The 21,652-nt window shown below is 44.2% G+C and overlaps 1 protein-coding gene across 5 annotated transcripts; it reads right to left on the minus strand.

Moving 5' to 3' along the window:
- Positions 1 to 145: 145 nt before the first annotated feature.
- LOC146981792 (rapamycin-insensitive companion of mTOR-like) lies at positions 146 to 19,979 on the minus strand. 5 transcript variants are annotated; one of them, XM_085787324.1, is made up of 38 exons: positions 19,910 to 19,979; positions 19,737 to 19,784; positions 18,025 to 18,122; positions 15,619 to 15,683; positions 15,234 to 15,365; positions 14,945 to 15,008; positions 14,285 to 14,411; positions 14,015 to 14,184; positions 13,596 to 13,663; positions 13,076 to 13,143; positions 12,880 to 12,962; positions 11,970 to 12,057; positions 11,669 to 11,759; positions 11,514 to 11,580; positions 11,172 to 11,252; positions 10,814 to 10,914; positions 10,447 to 10,612; positions 9,637 to 9,738; positions 9,504 to 9,550; positions 9,261 to 9,396; positions 8,950 to 9,149; positions 8,648 to 8,774; positions 8,367 to 8,531; positions 8,061 to 8,137; positions 7,878 to 7,956; positions 7,669 to 7,778; positions 7,474 to 7,561; positions 7,239 to 7,331; positions 7,013 to 7,119; positions 6,043 to 6,272; positions 4,821 to 5,934; positions 4,477 to 4,563; positions 3,608 to 3,867; positions 2,943 to 3,149; positions 2,681 to 2,833; positions 2,242 to 2,365; positions 2,007 to 2,145; positions 146 to 1,921 (listed from the first exon to the last, which is right to left on the minus strand). In XM_085787324.1, exons 1-38 carry the CDS (start codon positions 19,956 to 19,958, stop codon positions 1,841 to 1,843), a joined length of 5,292 nt encoding a protein of 1,763 aa, XP_085643450.1. In that variant the 5' UTR covers positions 19,959 to 19,979; the 3' UTR covers positions 146 to 1,840. The 5 variants fall into 5 exon arrangements, with proteins under 5 accessions (XP_085643450.1, XP_085643449.1, XP_085643447.1 ...); XM_085787323.1 differs by lacking the exon at positions 4,477 to 4,563; XM_085787321.1 differs by lacking the exon at positions 4,477 to 4,563 and having other exon boundaries at positions 3,608 to 3,915.
- Positions 19,980 to 21,652: the final 1,673 nt, after the last annotated feature.

The raw sequence follows: 21,652 nt of genomic DNA on the forward strand, positions 1-21,652 counted from the left end.
TTGTGAAATTGATAATCTCCACAAGAGAAATTAAATATTCCTGCTGTCCTCAGACAGAAGGACATGATGGCATTCCTATGAAATGAGTAAAATAAGTAAAACATGCAAATGAAAAGTTGAAAAAAAAGGAAATATGTCAAATATCTTGGGTATTTCAAATTTTGTTTTATTAACAATGCATCCCTTTGATAGGATTGTATGTTTCTTTAGGTCGTCAATGCCCCCAAAACATACTGTACACATTATACAAGGGAAACCACGATTCAGGCAAAAAAAGAAAAGAAAAAAATCTTTTTAAATTATAATACAGTCTTGAGGAAAAAATATAAATAACTTTTTTCTTCTCTGGTTGAGCTCACTCTATGGTACAGACATATAATAAATAGATCGGATCTGACATCACTCAGCTGATCTATGAATCATCTCTCTATGAGTCCATTTTTGTAGCAGCATTATAGCAAAAACAAGCCAATGGAAACAGAGATCCCTGTTTCCCTGGAAACCTTTTACAAATCCTTAAGTCATCGCAACCCCCCACCCTAATCTCTTCCATCTCAGCCAATGACAGACAGTGATATTGCATTGTGGAAATAGATTCAGGGGTAATTATATTCATACAATGTAATGGCAGCATGTAATGGCAACCTTTTTTTTTCTTTTTCAAAGTTTTACAAGCAAGAAATGCATTAAGGTGACGTTACAACTTTGCCATGCTTGTTGCACATGCAGTGGAGGTGAAGCACAGAGGTAAGAAGGCATAGATTCGGGCAGCTGCTGAGCTTATGCAGGTTTAGGAAACGTCTGTGAGCAGAGTTTGGTACTAAAATCTGTAATGAGTCATTCTACAGAAAACTTGTACGACCGAGCATTTTCTCCAAAGATCAACCCGCCTCCTGAGAAGCTTTCTAATAATGCAATGGCTGAAGAAAAAACATTAAAGGTCCTAAGGAAGTAAAGGATGGCATAAACTAGCATTAAATTACATGCTATTCTTCTCGTGTACTGTGTAAGGGTGGTATATATAGTGCTTTAGAAAATACAATACTAGTGATGTTTGATTGTCTGAGATACAAGAAATAGAAAAGTAATTGGCTGTCTGTGCTGACAAGAGGCTACAGGTTGTAGGAAGTGGTGAGGCAAGAGAAGCAAAAGCACATATCTGGCTAGAACAGATCACAGGTCAGGGTGGAATATGAACCAGGAAGGCTCCAGATACGTTTTTAAAAACAGTAGGACTCCTCTGTAGTGTTTTATTTCATAAGGAGAAAAGAATGCAAGGTCCGAGGAATCACTGGGTGGACACAACAACATGCCTTATTCATTTCATTACAGGAAAACACCACCTCTGGAAAAGAGATAAAATGTTGATAGAATTTTTTTCTTTTTTTTTCCTTTTTGATTTTTTCGTTTTTTTTTAAAACACAGCGTGAGTCTTTGTCTTAATGATCCAGCTTGTCCTCAAGCATTATGTTGATGTATTATTGAGTGTTGCTCAAGATTGCCAAACCCATCTGAAAACAGTATTTGGTTAAACTGCTCCCCCCTTTTTCCTGTTAAAAAAAAAAAGTCTGAGACAGCATTAGGTGTGTCGGGTTAAATTTTGTGTACAGATACTGACGTTCCTTTGTTTCCAGCTCGTATTTGCTAGAAGAAAGGTGAGTGATGACAACCTCCTCCTCCTCATCGTCATCATCCTTGGCTACGGTACTCTGTTCTGAGCAACAGAAACTTGCCAAAATGTTTCCCCATCTTAAGAGCCATAACTTAATTTCTCACAAGTCTTGCATTAGGTTCCATGTTTGCAGGGCTGTGCAGGGAGCACAAACAGGGGGGAGGATGATCAGGATTCTGCAGGAGGGTCAGCGTCCTCGTCGACGGGTTTTGGTAGTTTTGTCAGGATTGCCTCTGCTTCCTCATACATCTGAAAAAGAGGAACAGGGATTGAGTGCGTGGGATTTATGGTGAGTTTTGGTGAATGTGGGGGAGGGGGTGGTGTGATCACTTACTGGCATGAATTGCACGTCCTGGAAGAGTTCCTGTATGAAACGTCTTGAGGTCAAGCGAAACATACAGTGGGCTAAGAGGTGAGAAACCTCGGAGTACAGGCAGATGTCATCAAATGCATATGAAAACTTCTCCTTTATCCTAAATGGAGGGGGAAATTGAACAGGACATTAAAAGACTTTTATTGATCTTTAACTGAACACACATCATTAATATACACTGAAAAAAGTGCTTTACGTCAGTAGTCCTGTTTCGTGGCCTTTGGTTCCTACAGAGGAGCTGAGGTTGATGATGAGGCGGAGCACCTCCTTCCTCAGCAAGACCCGAGAGGCGGGGCCATCTTCTGCTATCGCCTTTCCATCTGAAGGACGCAAATAAATATTCAATGTTCACCACAAAAAATACAGAAAGTATCAATCTGCTTTAGAAATAGTTTCCTTATTCCATTTTTATTCTATTTCTCTTCATTGTGGTTCGTTGTCCTCAGGTGTACAGTATGTTTGTTACCACCACCCCTACACCAGGCCTGTTGCAGGCCGGGGGCCGCAAAAGAAATCATTACATTTTGTTGCAGATCTATCAGAGCAAGACAGACGTATGTGAGACTGTTTGACCTTGGTGGAGGCGCTTTCTTTTTCCTAACAGATTAGTTTCCTGCACTGTCCGTTATTCTTACCAATGACAATGTCGGCAGGTGTGGGTGTGCTACAGACTGAGCCTTGCGACACAGCAGCGTCGCTGCAGCCTGACACCCCAGAGAACTTGGACTGAGGCATCACCTCCAGACGATGGCCACTCTGACCTCCCCATGACGGGAAGTCAACATAGTCTGTTTGAAAAAACAAAAAAACAGGAGCACTCGTTATATTTTGCCCTGAATTTGAAGTAGGTCCGTGTTAATAATTTTTGTGTGTACGTGCATGCGCGTGTTGGCTCACCTGTCCGAGGGTGTGTGCTGTTGAGCTGTGGCTGTGTGGGGTATCCAAGGACCATGGCTCCAACACAGTAGAGGCAGTTTTCTTCGGTGTGTTCCTGCAGCCCCGTCTCCTCTGCGCCCACCGTGTGGTTCTGGGTGTCACCGCGGCACACGATCAGCTCAGAGATACTGAACTGCTGCTTTAGTGCTGGGATAGCAGGACGATCGCCTAGAGGGAAAAACCCAACACAGATCAACCTCAACAATTGTCTTCTGCCAGTCTGTATTTTTTATGTGGTGTTTGTATGGTGTTGTGGAGGTCTTACTGTATGTATCTGAGAGCAAACCAAGACAAATTCCTATCACTTGTTGACATGGCAATACATTTCTTGATTTAACTTGAATCCATTTTCGAGAAAAACTCACAAATTCACTCAAAGGAGAATTCCGGTCATTTTCTAAATAACGCTCTACAGCTCTAGGTCCCCGAGTCCTACCGTAGGAAAAGACCCAAGAAAAATATGTGCAGCCCGGACATAGCTCTCCTCCTGCTAGCTGCAAAACTTTACAGTTAAACAGCGAAGTAATGGGGCAGACCTTTAAAACCGTGAATTTGGCCTCTATTATAGAGCGTTATTTAGAAAATGACCGGAATTCTCCTTTAATATGACAGGAAACAGCATGTACCATCTCCATCACCAAAGAGGAAACGTTTTCTCTCTTCAGATGGGGGGCTGATCCTCTGCTGAAAGTAGGCCGAGTCCCGGATGTTGAACATGTCACTGATGTCCATGGGCAGCGCTAAGCCGATGTAGTCGTCGTTGCACCCGAAGGTGGCGCTAGAGACCATGGAGCGCACCGAGGAGCAGCGGTGAAGGGTGCTTTGGTTGATGGGACTGAGTAGCTCCTCTTTATCCAGAGAGGCGAAGCTTAGAGCTTTCAGAAACCTAGGGAGGGCAAGAGGAGAGGTGCGTGAGAGGATCCGGGGGGAGAGGCTGGGACAGAAAAAGGAGCATGGGGAGTAAGTGAAAAAAAAATGTTGGATAAAAGCACAGAGATGGAGACATGGTGAGCAGAGAGTGAGAAGGATGTTGGGATCACAACAGGCTCTAGAGCCCGACATACTGCAGCAGAGCTATCAGGGCAGCAGCTACAGGAGAACTCACAATATGGCTCTGCCCTCAGGCACTGTGAAGAGTCTGTGTGCTCAGAGGGATAAAGCACACCGACTCTCACACACTGACAAGGAGGACACACGGGAGGACACACCCTCATTTTTGGTCCCAGGTAAATTCCTCCGCCCATTCTTTCACACAATTACGCTGTATAACCACATTTATATGGCTTACGTTACCTGTGTGACGTTTACACCTCTATAAAAAGGGATACAGCTCCAAAAGGGGGCACTCCTACACTACAGGGCTACAGGAGTCAAAGCAATGGCAAAACAACTCTAGGCATAAGAGCTGCAGTTGCTCCTGAGGTAAAAGCAGCAAGAACACATTTGTCTGGAAGCTACGTCTCAACTAAGGACGACACAGGGTCAGTCCACCCACCACGGTACCACTGATCTGGACAGCCTGCGGTACGGGCTTAAGATGTTTGGTTCTGGTTCTGGACACGTATCCCTCCTTTCTGATAGTCTGACAGACATGGTAGAGGGTGCACAAAAACATCACAACACCTGTCATTGCCAAGGTAGACAGAAACCAACCCCCGACACACAGCTGCTCAGGCTACAGCAGCGACAAAGGCGGAGAACAAGTGAACACACATCTTTCTGATCATGCGATGACAAACACATTAAAAATAAATAAACAAATAAACACATTCATGTAGACAAAGAAAGACATAGTGGCTGCTTTCTGTCATACAGTCCCTGTTAGGACAGCTGATTTACCTGCGAGGTGTTAACCTGGAGTCCAGGCTGCCGGTCTTCATAGTGATGGTGTCGGTGAACAACACGTCTTTAGCGGGCGAAGCCAGCGCTTCGCTGTGAGACAACGACGGGTGTATCCTCTGCTGCTGCAACCTCTTCAGCGTGGCGTAGCCCAGCGCGTCTCTCGGGCTGGTGTACATGAAACTGCAGTCGGCCAGGCTCTTGATGGTGGTCACTGAAGGAGACTTGAGGGACTGAGCTCTGCGAGGGAGGGTGTGCGAGGAGCCGGGCGGTACCAGAGAGACGGTGGAGGACTTGGACATTGACATATTTGACATGTGGTTGGTCTGAGCCTGGGGGGTGAGGGAGGAGAGCGTTTTGACAGTCTTGGCGGACACCACCGTGTTGAGGCTCACGCAGTCAGAAGAGTCCGGCTCGGGTTCGGGGTGCTCGGGGTTTCCGACGGTCTCCCTGGAGGGGCTGGAGCTCATGGAGCTGATGCCGCTGGTCGTTGTGTCTGTGTTAAAACTCTGACTGCGGCTTTTAAACTGAGTACCTCCGCCGCCGCCTCCGCCCCCTCCCACGTTGCCTCCGCTAGAGGAGGAACCGCCATCTCCTCCTGCCAGACGCTCCCGGCTGCTTTGCTCCCTCTCCCGGCTGGGATGCTCGACGGCCCCGTGCCCTCCTAGACCGCTCAGTCCCAGGCCGGAGCCGCCCCCTCTAGCCAGCCGTCCGTCCACAAGCTGCTCCTCGGAGCCCCCCCTGGTCCCAACGAAGGACGTCTCCAGGCTCACCGTGGGACTCTTCGGCATCCCTCTGCCATTATACACGGGGGTGAAAACGTCCCCCTGGTTGGAGCTGTAGATCGAGGGTTCTGTCACCGTCCTGTTCCGCCTCATGCTCCCCTTGAGTTCGGTGGGGGTGCGAGAGCCTGACGGGGTCTTGGGGTCGCTGGTGGAGCGCAGTTTCTTGCTGGGGAGGGACAGGGAGTTGAGGAGGCGGGTGCGAACGAAGCGCGTGGAGGCCAGGATGGTGAAGGGGCTGCGGTCTTTGACCGGTTTGGGGTGTAGATAGAAGGAGGACTCGTCCGACTGGTCCAGAACGTCACACTTGTCGTCGTCCAGGATGTACATGTCTGAAACAACAAAGAGTGAATCAAGAACACAACAGGAGCAAAACCCAGCTAGTGAATTACAGCTTTTGAAATCTCCTGATTATCATCATGGTGTAACGATGTACGTACTGGGCTGAGACTCGCTCTCGCTGTTGTGGCGTGAGCTGGTGGATTCAGAGTTCAGACTGAGGGTGCTCGGCACCGAGGAAAGTTCAGAGGTCAGCTGTGTGTCGACCTCATCTGGAGTGACAGGCCACAACGTCCTGCGACTGTGTCTGACCGCGTCCCAACCGTACTGCTTCAGCACCTCACAGCCCTGCCTGGTCTTGGAGATCACACCCAGCACGTAAACACACGTCCTGTGGACGGGAGACGACCGTTAGTCAACGCACCACAAGTTCTGCTTTTCATTGATTTCCTTCAGGTCAACACAGTGATGGTTAAATTTCAGCTAATCCAGTGTAGCTGAACAAAGACAAATATTCTGCTTTAAGATTTTAAGGTGCAGCTGAAGTCAAACCTTCATTTCATTATAACTATGTTATAACTATGTTCTAAGAAAATTGTTTTTAAAACATAGGAGACTTTGCTAGGTTTGCAGGATAATAAGCAGTTTTTAATCACATTTTTCACTTCACTGTATATTTATATTTTGAGCTGCCCTCGTTACCAGAAAATCCTGTTTATTGAGAACACTGTGTTCCTTCAGAAGAAACCAAAAACTCCTACATACATGGGGATACAAAAATCTCAGTTTAGACTGATGTACTGCTTGAAAATGAAACATGGTGGCTATATGCTACTCTAACGCAAGTCCTGTGAAGTTTTTGTTTTTAAAGGTGAATGGGATCTGCAAGGGACAAACAAAGTCTGACACACGACTTGAGACTGTACATTTTTTGATCTCACATGCCCCGATGGCTGGTGCTGCTCACTTTTTGGAGTCAAAACAAACAAAACTGGAATATCATTTGTTTTTATCTTTACTAATGATGTCATGCAGATGTATTCTTCTGTCTGTTCCAAATAAACAAACAATTTAAAAAAAAGAAGAAAAAAAAGAAAATGAAACATGGGTATTTTTTTGGTAAACTCTTACCCTCGTACTGAGAGCACCTCGCAGTGCTGAGCCAATGCAAGGATGTCAGGGATGACATTCTCCTCCTGCAGGAGATTCAGACCCCAGTTTGAAGAGCCAATGTTGCCCTGCGTAAAACAGACACACACACGCACTTTAACAGAATGGTCTCTTTATAACTATCATCATCATTTTGTTTTTGTCAGGGTAACTGATGTGCCATTAAAAGATAACAAGTGTGACTAACCAGTGCCCAGAGAGCAGCCTTCAGCTGTTTAATGCCCTCCCAGGTGTCCAGCATCGGGGAGCGAACCGTGTAGCTGAGGTCAGGAACCACACTCTGGAGAAGACAGAAAAAGACACGTTAGGACGACAGGCAGCTAAATCTGGACAGCCCACAGCTCCCCGGAGACACATGAAGGAAATTAAAAAAGAGGGAAGGAGCACAAAGCCGTGCTGTTGAGCAGAGAAACAGTCTTCACCTGAGCCTCCAAAAGATGACAGCCTGTCTTATCATGGACCAGCTGACCGTACAAGTGCACAGGGAGATATACATTTGGTCTTTGTAACCTGGAGGCACAACAGAAGAAATGAGATTAAAACTGTTTGCAGCATATCCTCTAAAATGTGAGCTACTGGTGACCGACTACTTCTAATCTTTGAGTCCAGCTTCTCACCTTTGGTTGCTGCGTCTGACATAGTTGTCTCCATCAACAGGTTTGCGGTAGGTTGTTAGTGCTTCATTGAGCTGCTCCTCTATCAGATCCACGTACTTAAGGTTGTATTCCTGCAACACACAACATGTTGAGGTCACACAGGAAAAATAACAGACAAAGAATAAAAAATCATTGCTAATTAGATTGCACATCAATAATAATACTGATACCTTCTGCCATTTATCCAGCTGTTTGCTGACGTAACCCCTCTCGTTGAGGTAAGAGAAACCTTTAGGAATGGACAGGAACCTGAAGAGCAGGGAAATGGCATAGTTTCATTTAAGAGGGGACGTGAGTGCAGAAAATACTTTGAGCCACGTGTGTTAAGCTGCACTGATGTGTTTTATACTCACCTGAGGAGCAGCAGGAGGCCTTTGTCTCCCAGGTGAGACAGAGCTGGTTTCAGCTGGATGAGAGCATGGAGGTTGGCCTGTGAAGCAGCACGACACAGTCAGTCAGACAGACGGCAAACGAAAAGGACACAGCATCACAGCTCATACCCAAGTCAATGAATATCCACTAAACGTATTCTGACTCTTTACTGGAGTGGAGGCTGCATTTACAGGCACTTTCCACTGCAACATCCTACTTGAAATTCAGCCGGTCTCTCAAACGCTCTAATAGGAGTTGTGCTGACTGTGCTAAGTGATGCACGTCACCTTGTCCTCGCAGGCCTCGTCCAGTATGTCCAGTGCCTCCATGGACACTGCCTTGCTGTGGTCGTGAAGCTGCGTCACCAGCAGCTCCATGCCCCAGCTACTGAAGAACTCGACACCCGCACGCAGCAGCACGCGGAGGTGTTTGGTGGCATACAGCCGACAGATCTGCTCGGTGAGACAGGAAGTATTGTAGGAGAGAAGGGACATGGTTATTGTAGTTCTTGTAGAGAGACACTGGCTTCCAGTGTATATTAATGATGAGTTGATGCCCGATGTCTTACATCAGTAGCAGCAGTGAGGATCTTGGAGAGGATCACTCTGGCTAGACCATCTCTGCTGTAGTCCAGTGTGGATACAGCAAGTTTCAGCACAGCATCCTGGTTCTTCACAGAGCACAGATTCAGCAGGCTGCAAAAACAGAAAAACAAGCACAGAAATTACACACTTGAGTTGTTGGTGGGACCTAAATCAAGTGTGTCTTGTGACAAATGTGTCATCAAAAGAATAAATGTGTCTGAGATTCTTTCACTACGCAGGCCTGGGAGAGCTCAGAGAACGCTCTTAGATGTGTGTGTTCCCTCACCACTGAAACAGGCCACATTTCTCCAGCAGTTTGACTCCCTGTGGGTGAGCAGAGAGCGTCCCCAGGAAGAGGAAGTAGTGTTGGCTGAGTGTGGTGAGCAGGCCATTACTCTGCAGACAGCGCTCGGGCTTCAGTCCTGAGGACGAGGAGAGCCACGACACCATGTCCCTCACCAGGTCCTCCAGGTAGCCCTGGCTATCCTGGTAATAAAAGGAAGATGAGAGAGAGAGAGGTAAGTTAGAAAACAACAAAGCTGAAAATAAAAAAAAGCAGGATTTTGCCTGTTGCGTGTGAGTGCACACCTCTCTGACCTCATCTGAGTCCATGAGGAACTCAACAAACAGACAACCAACCACAGTGAGTTGTCTGGCCTTAGCGTGATCCAACGCCAGCCCTGCATACAGTTTACTACTGGGCTTATAAAAGTACAGCAGCCTCCGCACAAACCTGTATAATGCAGAAAACAAAAAAGAGTTTAAAAAACGAGATGTTGCGCAAACCACTTTAAATACTGCAGTGTTTTTTGTTTTTTTTTTAAGATATGCATGTCTTACTTGTGCATCTGTTCGTCTTTGTTGTTCCTGAGGTTTACATTTGGCCACTGGGAGAGAAAAACAACATTACAATATTAGACAAGGAAAAGAAGTTGACAATGAAGCGTGTGGTGCTCCATGAGAAGAGCCTGACCTTAAGGATGGTGGCAATGAGCAACCAGTTCCACTCCAGGTTCTGCTTGTGGTTGAGAATGTGACTGTCTCTCAGGTTCAGCATCAGAGCTTCCTCTGTGTCCTGGGAGGCAGAAAACATTGATTTTATGACATGAAAAGCAGGAATATGTGGCTGTTGATGTTTATCACTTCAATCATTCCATTTTGTTGCAAAAACTGTCCCCACTCTACTTATGTAACTCATCAGCTTTGCAGAAAGAAAGGGAAAGAGCAAATGGTTCACAGCAGAGCCCTCTCGTACAAACATTGTATCTTTCTTCTATCTATCTTCACATATAGAAATTGGACATGAGCACTTAACATCTGGCTGCACACATCTGGCTATACACAACCTCCAAACAACATCCAGGTCACTTTTTTAATGCCTTTAATTGATAGCACAGTGGAGATAGAGACAGGAAATAGGGGGGTAGAGAGGGGGAGAATGACATGCAGGAAAGGGCTGCCCGATGCGGGATTCGAACCGGGGCCGCCTGCAGTGAGGACTATAGCTCACTTGGTAGATCTGCTGCCCCACATCCAGGTCATTTAAGATGAAAAAATATGACATGTCAACAAATCTATTTTTGAGGTGAAACCAGTTTTTTTTAATCATTTGTGATGGAAGTTGCTGTATCCGTTTCCCCATTTTTCAGTGTTTGTGCTCAGCCAACGAAACCACCGCAGATGTTTGTAGTGGGCAGACACTAACTGTGGGTGTGATGACAAACACAACTCAAACTACCTTAATATTTTGCAGGAACAACACTTTAAGCACCTTCATTGTTACCTTAATGACATAGATGTCCCTGTGGGAACGCGAGTGTGATTCTCTGCGGTTGTGTGAGGACACAGACTTGCGGACGATGTGGTCCAAGTAAAGACTGTGTGGTTTCAAACCTTTCTTCTTCTTCTCATGGAAACGTTTCAGATTGTTGACCGCTGCACTCGCTCGACTGGAACATACAGAGGAATACACATGCATGTTTTTATCTCCAAGAAAAATGCGAATATAATAACAGTAGTTGATAATAAAAGATAATATTTGTGTTCAGAATTAATTACTGTATCGTTATCACAGTTAAGAATACAACTGATCAGAGAGATTTTATTTTTAGAAAAGAAGTATGAGCGTGTGCGTGTGACTGTGTACTCACAGCCGTTTCTCCTGGGGGATGTCAAAGGAGGCTGCCATGTTGATGAGGGTGGGAAGGCAGTGCAGGTGGTGACTGTGGGAATGAGGAAGGATGGTGTTTGCCTAAACAGGAGAGAAGCGGGCGGAGGGAAAAGCAAAGATGCGTTTCGAAATGAGAATCTCAGTGGCCACTTACTCAGTGACAGAAGGCATTTGAAAATACACAAATCTTCAGTTGTTTATTTTGCAGTGTCACACAAGCACAAACATTTAGGGCTTTGTCAGTGTGCTAGATTTCAGTGGGTGAAACAATATTTTCTTTTTCCAGTTTTCCAAAACACGCTGTGTGTCTCAGATAACTTTCCCAACGTTTATATTACCATGTGTAGGAGTTCTCCCAACAGGATGGTGGCTCTGAGAGCGAGTTGGTCATCGCTACTGGTCACAACTTCAACGAGACCCTACAGAGGACAGAGGGAGGTGAGAGATGAGGTTGCGGCTTCATAGTCACATTCACATCATGAAGCTGCCATGCAGAAATGTAATGCAGATATGTGGTGTATGACTGTAAACACAATGCAATCACAGGTGCCAGGACTTGGCATCTTCCCTAAAAACATTCAAGCCAAGTATCAATTTCCATTTTATTAGTAGTTAAGAGCCAACTATAATATAAATTAATCCCTTGGTGCAAAGGTCTGAAAAACACCATATCAACTCACCTCTAACAGCCCACTGGTGATAAAGGCTGACAGGACAAATCCCAGGTAGTTGTCCATCAGATCAGGCCTAATGAAAAAAAGAAATGTGATTTCATGGCTTGTGTCAACACTGGACTGTTTTCTTTAGTCAACCTGTTCCTCCTCTGCTCTCTCACCTCGAGCGGGCCCGATGGGGTAAGATGACTTTGGCCTCAGCAGCAACAAACCCATCAGACAGTCTCCAGGTGTCCTGGAACCTGGCAGGGTCTAAAGTCAAAAAAAGGCAATGATCAGTTGTTTATGTGTGTGAATAAAATATCAACTGGATGGAAAAGTGTAAAATACTTTGGAGAATGCTTTCTGTCATGACCGTACAAGACCACACAGCCAAACTACGACTGCATATCAAGTACTGTTATGTAGAACTGGATGGAAGTATAAAAATGAACTCTAAGAGTACAAAGACTGTTCACTCACCAACACTGAGGAGAGCTTCAGTGAAGTCTTGAGTTACAATGGGCACAGGGAGCCTGAATATCTCATATAACACCTCCAACAAGCCTTTCTGCAGGGGAAAATCAGATACATACACATTTGATATGGCACAAAGAACATTAAGCGGTGCCGGAAAGCACACTTCCAATACCCTAATGTTACTGCTGTGTAACACAATGTTCTGAAGGCTTAAGGGAGCCATAAGCTGCTTTCACACATGCACTGCAACCCTGAATCTATCTAAGCATTACCATGAGGAGCCGGATGTGAGAACGCCAATGTCTAAATCAGTTGGACCGGACATTAAATGGACTTTACCCTGTCTGCTCCTTGGCACAAAGTCTGTGTAATGTCCAACTGAGCTGATGTGTGGACAGGGCCGGTCACTGTCCGCAGACTTCACAGTGAGCGACCGTGCACATTGATGGCATTTCTAGTATCCGGTCATCCCTCCCCTAAACCAAACTGAGTGTTTCCAGTAGGTGAGAACACGTCTCACATGACTTGACTTGACATGGACAATCTCTTGTTCTGTGCTACATGTGTGAATGGGCAACTCTGGGCAATGTCCACAGAGTCAGGTCTGCATGAGAAAACAAAAGAGAATAATAATATCTGCAAGCACTTGATCTGTTGATCTGATTTGATCAGTGTGTGCTATGACAAATATATCTCAGTCTTGCTTTGATACTCTGACTGCAGCCAGACACAAGAGAAAGCCTGTGTCTTTCAACATCTACGGTAAAATGAGATGTGATGGTCCCAAAAGCTTTACACATCAGTGAAGTTGCCAAGGTAGCAAACAAAAACTGTAAACTGTTTCTAAATCTACAAATGTTCTTCTTATCCCTGACTTTTTTTTTATTTGGTATGCAGCTGTTTCAATACTCACCCTAACTTCCATATTTGGTATGCAAAGTAAACCAATTAAAGATTGGATTCCAGGATTTCCGGCCTTGCATAGGTTGATAATCCCTGAGTAAGAAAGAGAGACAAAGGGGCACATTTAACTTGTGTTATCCTCAGAATAAAAACACATTTAATAAATAATTATTCACATGCTGTTATCACAAAATCCAAGTCCTTACCAGACCAGGAGCGAAAGGCTGCCACTATGGCCATTCTGCTCGACAAGAAACGGGCCTCTCTGTCCTCCCTGAGAACATGAAAACACACACACACATTACTAAGAGCGCACCAAGTTCCATACACACAACATCATTATGATCTCTCTTTGCACAGAGCACTGAAAAGCACTTCACAAAGAGTCAAACTGCACCACAAAGGAAAAACATCAAAAGGGAATCAATAAAAGATCTTTTAAAGCAAAAAGCAAATCTTTCAGAGTGACTTAAAGGATTGTGGCGACTTAGAGCGCTTTACATCCCCAGGCAAGTCATTCAGGAGTCAAGCAGCCCTGATACCAAGGGTCACGTCACAAACACACTATACAAACCCTCAACGTTCTCGACGCATGGTGTTACCAATATAGGAATACAGCAAACAGTAAACAGAGGGAGATGTCAAAACACTATCTTTTTGTTTCTACTGTAACAGTAACACTCTTCATACCACCCATCTCATGCAAACGTATATAGACACACTCACTTGAGTTGCCCTTCAGCCGTGTCTGCATTGTGTCGGTAGTGAAAATCTGTGAAAGGGGCGAGGATTTGCTGGAGGACAGAACAAACACACAAAAGATGGATGAGTGCAAAATATAACAGGCTTATTAAGTATAATTAAGTAGAAATATTTGAACCAAACATCTTGGTGGAATAATTAAACTGCTATGGATCTCATATAACATGCATGTGGATACAATGGCTGCGATGAGGAAGGCGCCTCTCACCCAGGTGTCTGTTTACAGACAATGAGGCTTTGGAGAAATGTTGTAACTGATTACTCTAAGCTCCATGGGAAAGAGACAGCCAACCTACGGCTGTAAATCCTGACTGGGATGACTCCCAGCACACCAGCTCATCTATAAACAGCAGCTTCCCCCCCAGATCTGTATCTGTGTGTACCTCGAGCTCGACGTCAACACGCACGTACTGACGGGTACGTGGGTGGTTGAGTAGGTGGAGGATGGTGGTGATCAGTGCTTCGTTGATGCGACTCAGCTGACAGTCGATCACACTCTTCAGGATGGTGCTGAGGCCTCCTCGTTTGGCTACCACCTCTGGGTTCTTCAGGGCTGCACATGCAACAAAGGAAAAAAAGAGTTTTGTTTGTTCTTTCTCCAAAATGAGCTATTTTACAAACTTTTGTGGGCAGACACAGCAATTCTCTCTCACCTAACTCGCATACAATGGCAATGGCTGCACGGACCATACGGTCTCTCTCTTGTAGTCCATCAGTGCCCACAGCAATTAGAGAGTTTGCGATAGAGGAGGGGAACAGCATTGCATTGACAGTGATAATCTACAGGGGGAGGGAGAGGAGAGAAACATGAGTCATCAAACAAGTCTGGACAAACAGAGGCAAAATATAACTACTCCTTTATCTCAGACAAAGGGAGATCAATTTTAGAAATGCAACAGCAGCGCCTGAATGTATTCGAAGGATTTTTGTAATATAGGAAATAATAGCAGAGATAAATTTAATGATAAGAGGCCAAGCTATATGCCATGAGCACAGGGTTTATGTTACTGCCTGTATGGCTAATAGTTCTGAAACTAGAGCTTGAAACTGTGTGTGTGTGTGTGTGTGTGTGTGTGTGTGTGTATGAAGAAGGTTTACAGTAAACTACAGAAAGAGCTATAAATAACCCCGCCTGCAGACTTGTGCAAAGTGTCCACACTCTGACACGGCTGCTAACCCAATGATCTCTCTGCTGGCACTAAGGCTGAGCTGCGAGGGCAGAGGGCAAATTCCCCCTCGTGACTTGACACTGTAAAAAATAAAATGGATGTGGAGGAACGGACAAATTAAAAATATGCGTATTATTGTCTCACCTTTCGGACTAGTCTCAGAGCCTGAGTCCTCTCCCCCTCATTGCTCTGCTGGATGTCAATGCATCTGAAACGCAGAGATATTATTAGTCGTGTCCTTGTTTCTTTTTCCCACAACAGAAGGAAAAATTACAGTGTGAAGTCAAGAAAAGTGAGCATGACTGAGGCTTAACTCTTCAAAGGTCCTACCAAATTTCTGAACAGATTAAGTCATTTGCAGTAAAAAGGAATACGCTCTAAAAGTCACGCAAGACAGCACGTGTCCATCCAACTGGTCCAAGCAGGATCTCACCTTGCTATTAAATAGTCAACCTGCAGTCTGAGGACCTTTTGCAGCACGGTGGTGTCTCTGATGAGGTAGCGGAGCGCCCGCAACCCTGCAGCACGCACCTCCTTGGCCTCATTCAGAAGAGCTAGACGCAGACTAGACAAAAAAAATCAAACAATTAGATTAGTCCAAAAAATGGATATGATGATTATTTACTAAATGAAAATTATTTACTAAACCTTTAAGAACTTTAAGAACAATCAAATTGTTGCAAAAATCATTCAACCAGCCATCTTTCCTGACAGTTTCACATGCCTGTATACATAATATTCCAGTGAACCAGGAGGCACATGTCAGTAAAAAGTACACAGTGTACAATCAGTACTGACTGGTGGCTGATGACACTTACCAAACGATGATTTCTTCGTGTGTAAAGCCAAACTTTTCCTCACGGTGGCCAATGCTGCATAGCAGCTGTAACACAAAAACAGAAGCACAAATAAATGATTTGATAAAAAGGACTGCATCAACATGCCATTATATTGACACTAAAGCACCTTGTGGCATCTAGAGGGGAGTTCAATTGTCTACAAAGGGAACCACCCTTCACCTCAGACAACATCAAAGTCAAAGACGCACAAAACTGACAAACAGAACAACACTTTCCTGAAGCCATGCAGCCGTGCCACTGTGTTTGTTGTAAAATTCATCTTCTCTCTTACACCCTGTCGCCGAGCTAACTGGAACAGGTGAATCATGAATGGATATTGGATAATGTTATGTTTCCCCTGATGGTAGATGGAGGTTATGATTACAGAAGGATTGAGACAACACATTTGTAGGTCCAGTAGTTGATGCTGGCTTTTGTCACCTCCACCATTTATTGTTTTTTTATGAGTGTATGCACTTGTATGTGTTGGATATGTGAACAGAAATGGTGCGAACACAAGGCAAGCAATAGGTTGGCTGACTCTGTTGAATTTTTCCGCCCACTGACTGAGTATTTTCTCCTGTTTTTGTGTACCCTATCGGGCCAGGCAGTGGACCCTGGTTTCAGGATATATTATCCAATTTTAGCAATTGCTTCATTACAGGTCCTCCATTATTAACAGCGGCCCGACACACAAGATGCAAATTTTATGTGAACAAAAGCAGTTCATTTGAACTGCATTTGTGTACAGAAAATCTGAATAAGCCTTGTATACATAAGTCTTCATAAATCAGACCAAGGCTAATGACAGCACACTCTAGAAAACTCATTACATGCACAGGGTAATGAACTCCTGGGTAAAGGATGCTGCCATTTGGGAGCTGCCACCTTTCATACAGGCACCCTGAGGCACCAACAATGCAGTGCTTCTCCACCACAGTGGTTCAGTCTACCTCGGCCTATCCCACTGCAGCATCAGCAGGGGAGATGAGCAGTAAATTCAGCTGGTAATTTATGTACAAACTGTTTCTTTAAACTGAATATAAATCTCCTCTCGCCTTCATCATGAACCGCAGAGCAGAGCGGGAGGAGAGATGGGATGGGTGAGCAGGGGCATGGTGGGTGAGTAGGGGGTTGTTTTAAACCAGCTGTGATGTCAGAGCCCAGGCAGGCAGCAGGGAGGGGGAGAGAGGAGATGGGGAGAGAGGGGCATGTGACACTGTCCGGGGGGATTAGGTCACCCTCTCTGTCCTGGAACCCTTATAAGGAGTCAGAGGCATGGTGTTGTAACAGACGTATACACACAGACAAACACACACACACACACACACGTCATGGCTATTACCCTCCTGTCCGTTGTAAACAGGAGAGTTCGTGTACAGATTACAGACTCACAACTCAGGCCCACACGCAGCCTTCAGCTCGCTGCGGTGCCAGCTGACCCTGTGTGGGTCAAAGGCAAAGAAAAACACCCTGGAGAGGTCACTGGACCATCACAGGGCTGACACAGACCATGTCCACACAAAGGAAAACACTCAAATCTAAAAACAATTTCCATCTGAATAAGTTCTTTATCTGCAGTAAAAAGCTAAAAAAAAAACAACAGAAAATCAACTGCATCTGTCATTCTTACTTATTTTTTCATTTGCAAACTATAAATCTGTGCATCACAGTCATTATGTACCGATAAGTGGGACACACACAGTCCAGTTATTTTCCCTGGTGCCTGCTAAAATCCACGATCAATTGTTCTGTATTTCAGTTTAGCTGAACACAATGTAGCTGGTTTTGTGGAGTATAAGAATTTTTTTTGACTTTTCACACTGTGCAATGTATTGGAAATTCCTCACTTTTAACATCAACATCAGAGTGCCAAACTCCAGTAGAATATAAAGTAAAGTTGGGGGGGGGGGGGGATTATATTTTGGACCTGAGAATCTCAGGTTCATAAGAACAATACCAGACATTAAAAATCTCACGTTTCAAAGTCAGAGTGCTACTCTTGATGCACATTAGGTCAGAGTGCTTTCCCATCCCTAGGGCTCCTGTTACATTCACTGTCAGCATCACAATGACAGGCACAGCTAGCCCTGCTGGCAGCAACACCCAAGAGGAGAGGATCAAGGAGAGGTCAGTGGTGACACAACGACAGAGGAGGGGGAGCACGTTTAGCCGGTCTTTGCAGAAAATCTTTGAACAGTGACTCGACCTTCTTGAAAAGCTGTATGTTTGTATCTGCAGCTTTACAAGGCTCTCGTGTTGTTTTTTTGTTATGGGAGATACCCTGCAAATTTATGTTATTTTAATTAATTCACAGTGTTGTCAAGATTACCTCAAGTTCAAATAAAGCTTTGGGGTAAAAGCATCATAACATGACAGCGTTACCTTTATAAAGTTGTTCAGGTGGCCCAGTTTTCGCATGTTACTGACTCCATGCGGTTTGGCCACATTTTGGAGGATTTCTCGGAAGTTTTCTGATGGTTCTGTAAGAGAGCAAAAAAAGGAAATAAAATGTAACTAAGACAAGCATTAAGCCGTATTGACACAATAACAGTCAATGAACCGTATTTGATATGTTGCAGGAAGGAAGTTGGTTTAGCTGGTCAAACTAAATTAGTGTGTACAGTCATAACAAGGTCTAGCCAGTAAAAGCAAGACTTGAGCGGGGAAGTGTTTTTCGTTTTCAGTTCCTTCCAGCTATTATTAAACAGAATAAACAAGTTCCAGATACTGCATTCAACAAAAAGATAAATGCTTAAAAAAAACTATGATTATACCATCTTGATAAATAACATACAATATTTTCTCCTTAGTAACAAAGTTAGCCAAATTATGAGTGAGGTTCATTTTCAATGTGTAAAATAACAACAGTGAAAAAAAGATTTAAAGACATGAAAAGACAATCAGTGCTTATTGTACTGCTGCAAACTGTTTTTGCAAGCACTGATTGTATTCTGCATAACAAAGAACATAATGTACAAACATCTTTTCTATATTTCCATGAAGGAAAAGCACTAAATCAGTATTATTTACTCCTGTCTACTGGTGTGATATTAGATTCAATGAAATTAAACAAGCACTGACAGGCAATTTCAGTTCATATTAGGGGAAGATAAACCGTTGCAGAATCAGGCATACTTCGAGGTCATTTAATTGGCATACACAGGTGCAGTAGCACCAGGTTTAGACAAGTTTGAGCCTGTGTAACATCTAAGAATGTGCATATGAGGAAAAAACATCCGAGGTGAAATTTGCATGAGGATTTCTTGCTCGGTGATGTTCAAAGTCTTTGGCACTGACATGGTTGAGTCTTCTGTTTAAAAACTGCGCAAAGCTCCTGTGGCAAATCTCAATAATGCTATGACCCACTTACCCTAACCCGCAATTAAACTTCCTACATATCCTCCATACTATATTCTGACGATCTATAATGAAACAGCTGACAGATTAAGTGCACCCCTCCATCCAGCCTCCCACCCCATCCCATCCCTCGTTGTTGGTGAGACTGTTAACAGCGCTGGCTTTCAATGTTGATTTTATCTGACGTCCTCGTTGCAAAAACAACCCCGGTTTGCACGGCTGTAACTGAACCAGTCGGGATGAAGTGTTGCTGCTGGAGGAGCAGCTCTGATCAGCCTGTGCAGCTGTGTATCAGTGCCAGTGAGACAAAACCACCCTGCGCAGCCTGTGATGTCTAATTGCTACTCAGCTAAACAGCCATGAAACCCGATTTCTCCTAGAGGGATGACCGGTGCATGACTGTAGCACTTATGGCTGGCTGGCTAAATAACAGGCTGTGTTGCCCACTCACACTATCCAAAACAACAGAGCGTCGTCATGGCTGGTTAGCTGTGGCAGCTAGCTCACGCTAACTCTGCTAGTTAGTTAGCTCGATGCCGCCTGTTATTATGATATTGTTGGCGATGCTGCCAGAGGGAACAGAAAGGGGGAAAGTACAACATAACAGCAGTGGTGGCAGGACTTGTGCACAGACTAACTGGGTTTTTCACTCCACGGGGCTGGTGTGTGCAGAAATGCCCCTCATCCATTTTGAACAATAATCGCTTTCAGGGTGATGTGATGCAGCCTCTGCTTACCTCTGGTCAGATCCAGCGGTACGTTTTCCTCCCCGCTGTCATTCCGACCTGTCACAAACACACACCGAGCACACGGGGAGGGGTCACACCAAGGTCATCACATGCCTGAGAAATTCTAGTTTTGCAATATCCCGTTTTTAGAGATACCGCTGGGTCGAGTTTTTCACGCTTACCTCGCATCCGAAGACTCCGGATAGGACGGCCGCGGAAGCTGGCCGCCATGTTTCCAGGAACATACACAACACCGGAAACTTCGCGGATTCTCGCGAGAGAGGAGACAACAGAAGGGGAAAAAAGGTGGGGTGTGTGACACGGACGCAACATAGCAGACCTCCCACAGACCTGAGATCAGCTGCATCCTGTTTAATCCCCCCCTCCCTCTAATCTTATCAGACATAAAAACATACATCTGTCCTGCTGTCCTGTCCCGACGGCATTATGGTCAACGAGGAGCGATCTATTTCACATTCTGGCATGCCTATAGCCTAACATCAATGTTTAAATTGGACGTCAAAATAAACTTCACAGTAGGCTACTAATTTTAACAACACAGATGCATGCACAATAAATACATTTCAATCAATTTAGACAAACAGCAGGTTGAAATAAATGCGCATATTAGATCCACTTGTTATACCCATAGACATTTATAGATTATGTCTATGGTTATACCACCAATTTATCATAATGAATCCTGACTGTTCTCTGATTTAAAAAAAAAAAAAAAGAGAGACAGGCAATGTATTGCATGGTCAATAAAAGTAATGAGTAATGATGATGACAATGTTGTAGATGGTTTATCTCATATACTGTATTTACACTGCAGTCTGTTCAAACTAGAGATTTTCAAGGCTTCAGCAGTGAAACTGACCTGGCAGCAGACTATCAAAGTTGCAAGAGTCATCCTAACCAGTAGGCGTCACCCAATCACTGATTTCTGTTTACCGTACACAATGTCATTTCTACTGCAATGGAAGCACAAATCTAAAACATAGAAAACAGTTGAACCTTGTCTCTGGATTATCCACATCGTCATAACCTATTCCAAACCATTTCAAAAGCAGAAAGTCAACAGCCAGGACTGTGAATAGCACAGGTTATCCTATTAGCGTATTTCATTCAATAAATTCTAAATTCTAATTCTTCTTGAGTAAAATTTATGTGACTGATTTTTTTTTCTCAAGATGTTTATGTGTTTCAGTCAGAGATATTTCCACTCAGTGTCCTAATGTCATCATAAACCTCTGACTCATAAGACAAAGACCCTGGCTCCTCCTCTTCATGACCTCTGTCGACAGACTTGTCTTCACATGGTCCATTGAAAGAAAACGTGACCCCATATCATCAGAGTTCACTGCTCGGACCTTATGTTAGGGAAATGATAATACTGTAGATAGATAGATAGATAGATAGATAGATAGATAGATAGATAGATAGATAGATAGATAGATAGATAGATAGATAGATAGATAGATAGATAGATAGATAGATAGATAGATAGATAGATAGATAGATAGATACTTGATTAATCCCGAAGAAAATTCATCTGTCAGCTGCTCCAAACATTCCGAAAGAAAGCACTCAGCTAATGTAGACAGATGTAGCAATAATATAAAAGAATAAAATAAAATATAAAATATACCTATATATATACACACATATACAAACTATCACCTATATATATGCATACATATATATGTACACATATGCACACACACTCTCATATAAAAGAAATACAGTTCATAAAATGTCAATTAGAAAACAGATGTTGTGCCCGTAGATTCCTGTAGCTTCCTGCAGATGTTGAAAGAGGCCAACCTTCTCAGGAAGTAGCACCTGCTCTGCCCCTTCCTGTACAGGTCTGTGTTCACAGTCCAGTCCAGCTTGCTGGCCAAGGTATTTGTAGGAGCCGACAA

This window comes from Trachurus japonicus, chromosome 9 (genome assembly GCF_045865225.1).
Source record: "Trachurus japonicus isolate A0001 chromosome 9, Traja_1.0".
NCBI classification, from domain to species: Eukaryota; Metazoa; Chordata; class Actinopteri; order Carangiformes; family Carangidae; genus Trachurus; species Trachurus japonicus.

What these genes read in the sequence shown, in the direction of transcription:
- LOC146981792 (XM_085787324.1), bottom strand. Translation starts at nt 19,958, where the DNA reads ATGGCGGCCAGCTTCCGCGGCCGTCCTATCCGGAGTCTTCGGATGCGA. An exon ending in ACGGCTGAAGGGCAACTCAA is followed by an intron (nt 13,144 to 13,595) that starts GTGAGTGTGTCT and finishes TCATGTTCTCAG; the next exon opens with GGAGGACAGAGAGGCCCGTT. An exon ending in GGGACATCTATGTCATTAAG is followed by an intron (nt 9,739 to 10,446) that starts GTAACAATGAAG and finishes TCTGCCTCCCAG; the next exon opens with GACACAGAGGAAGCTCTGAT.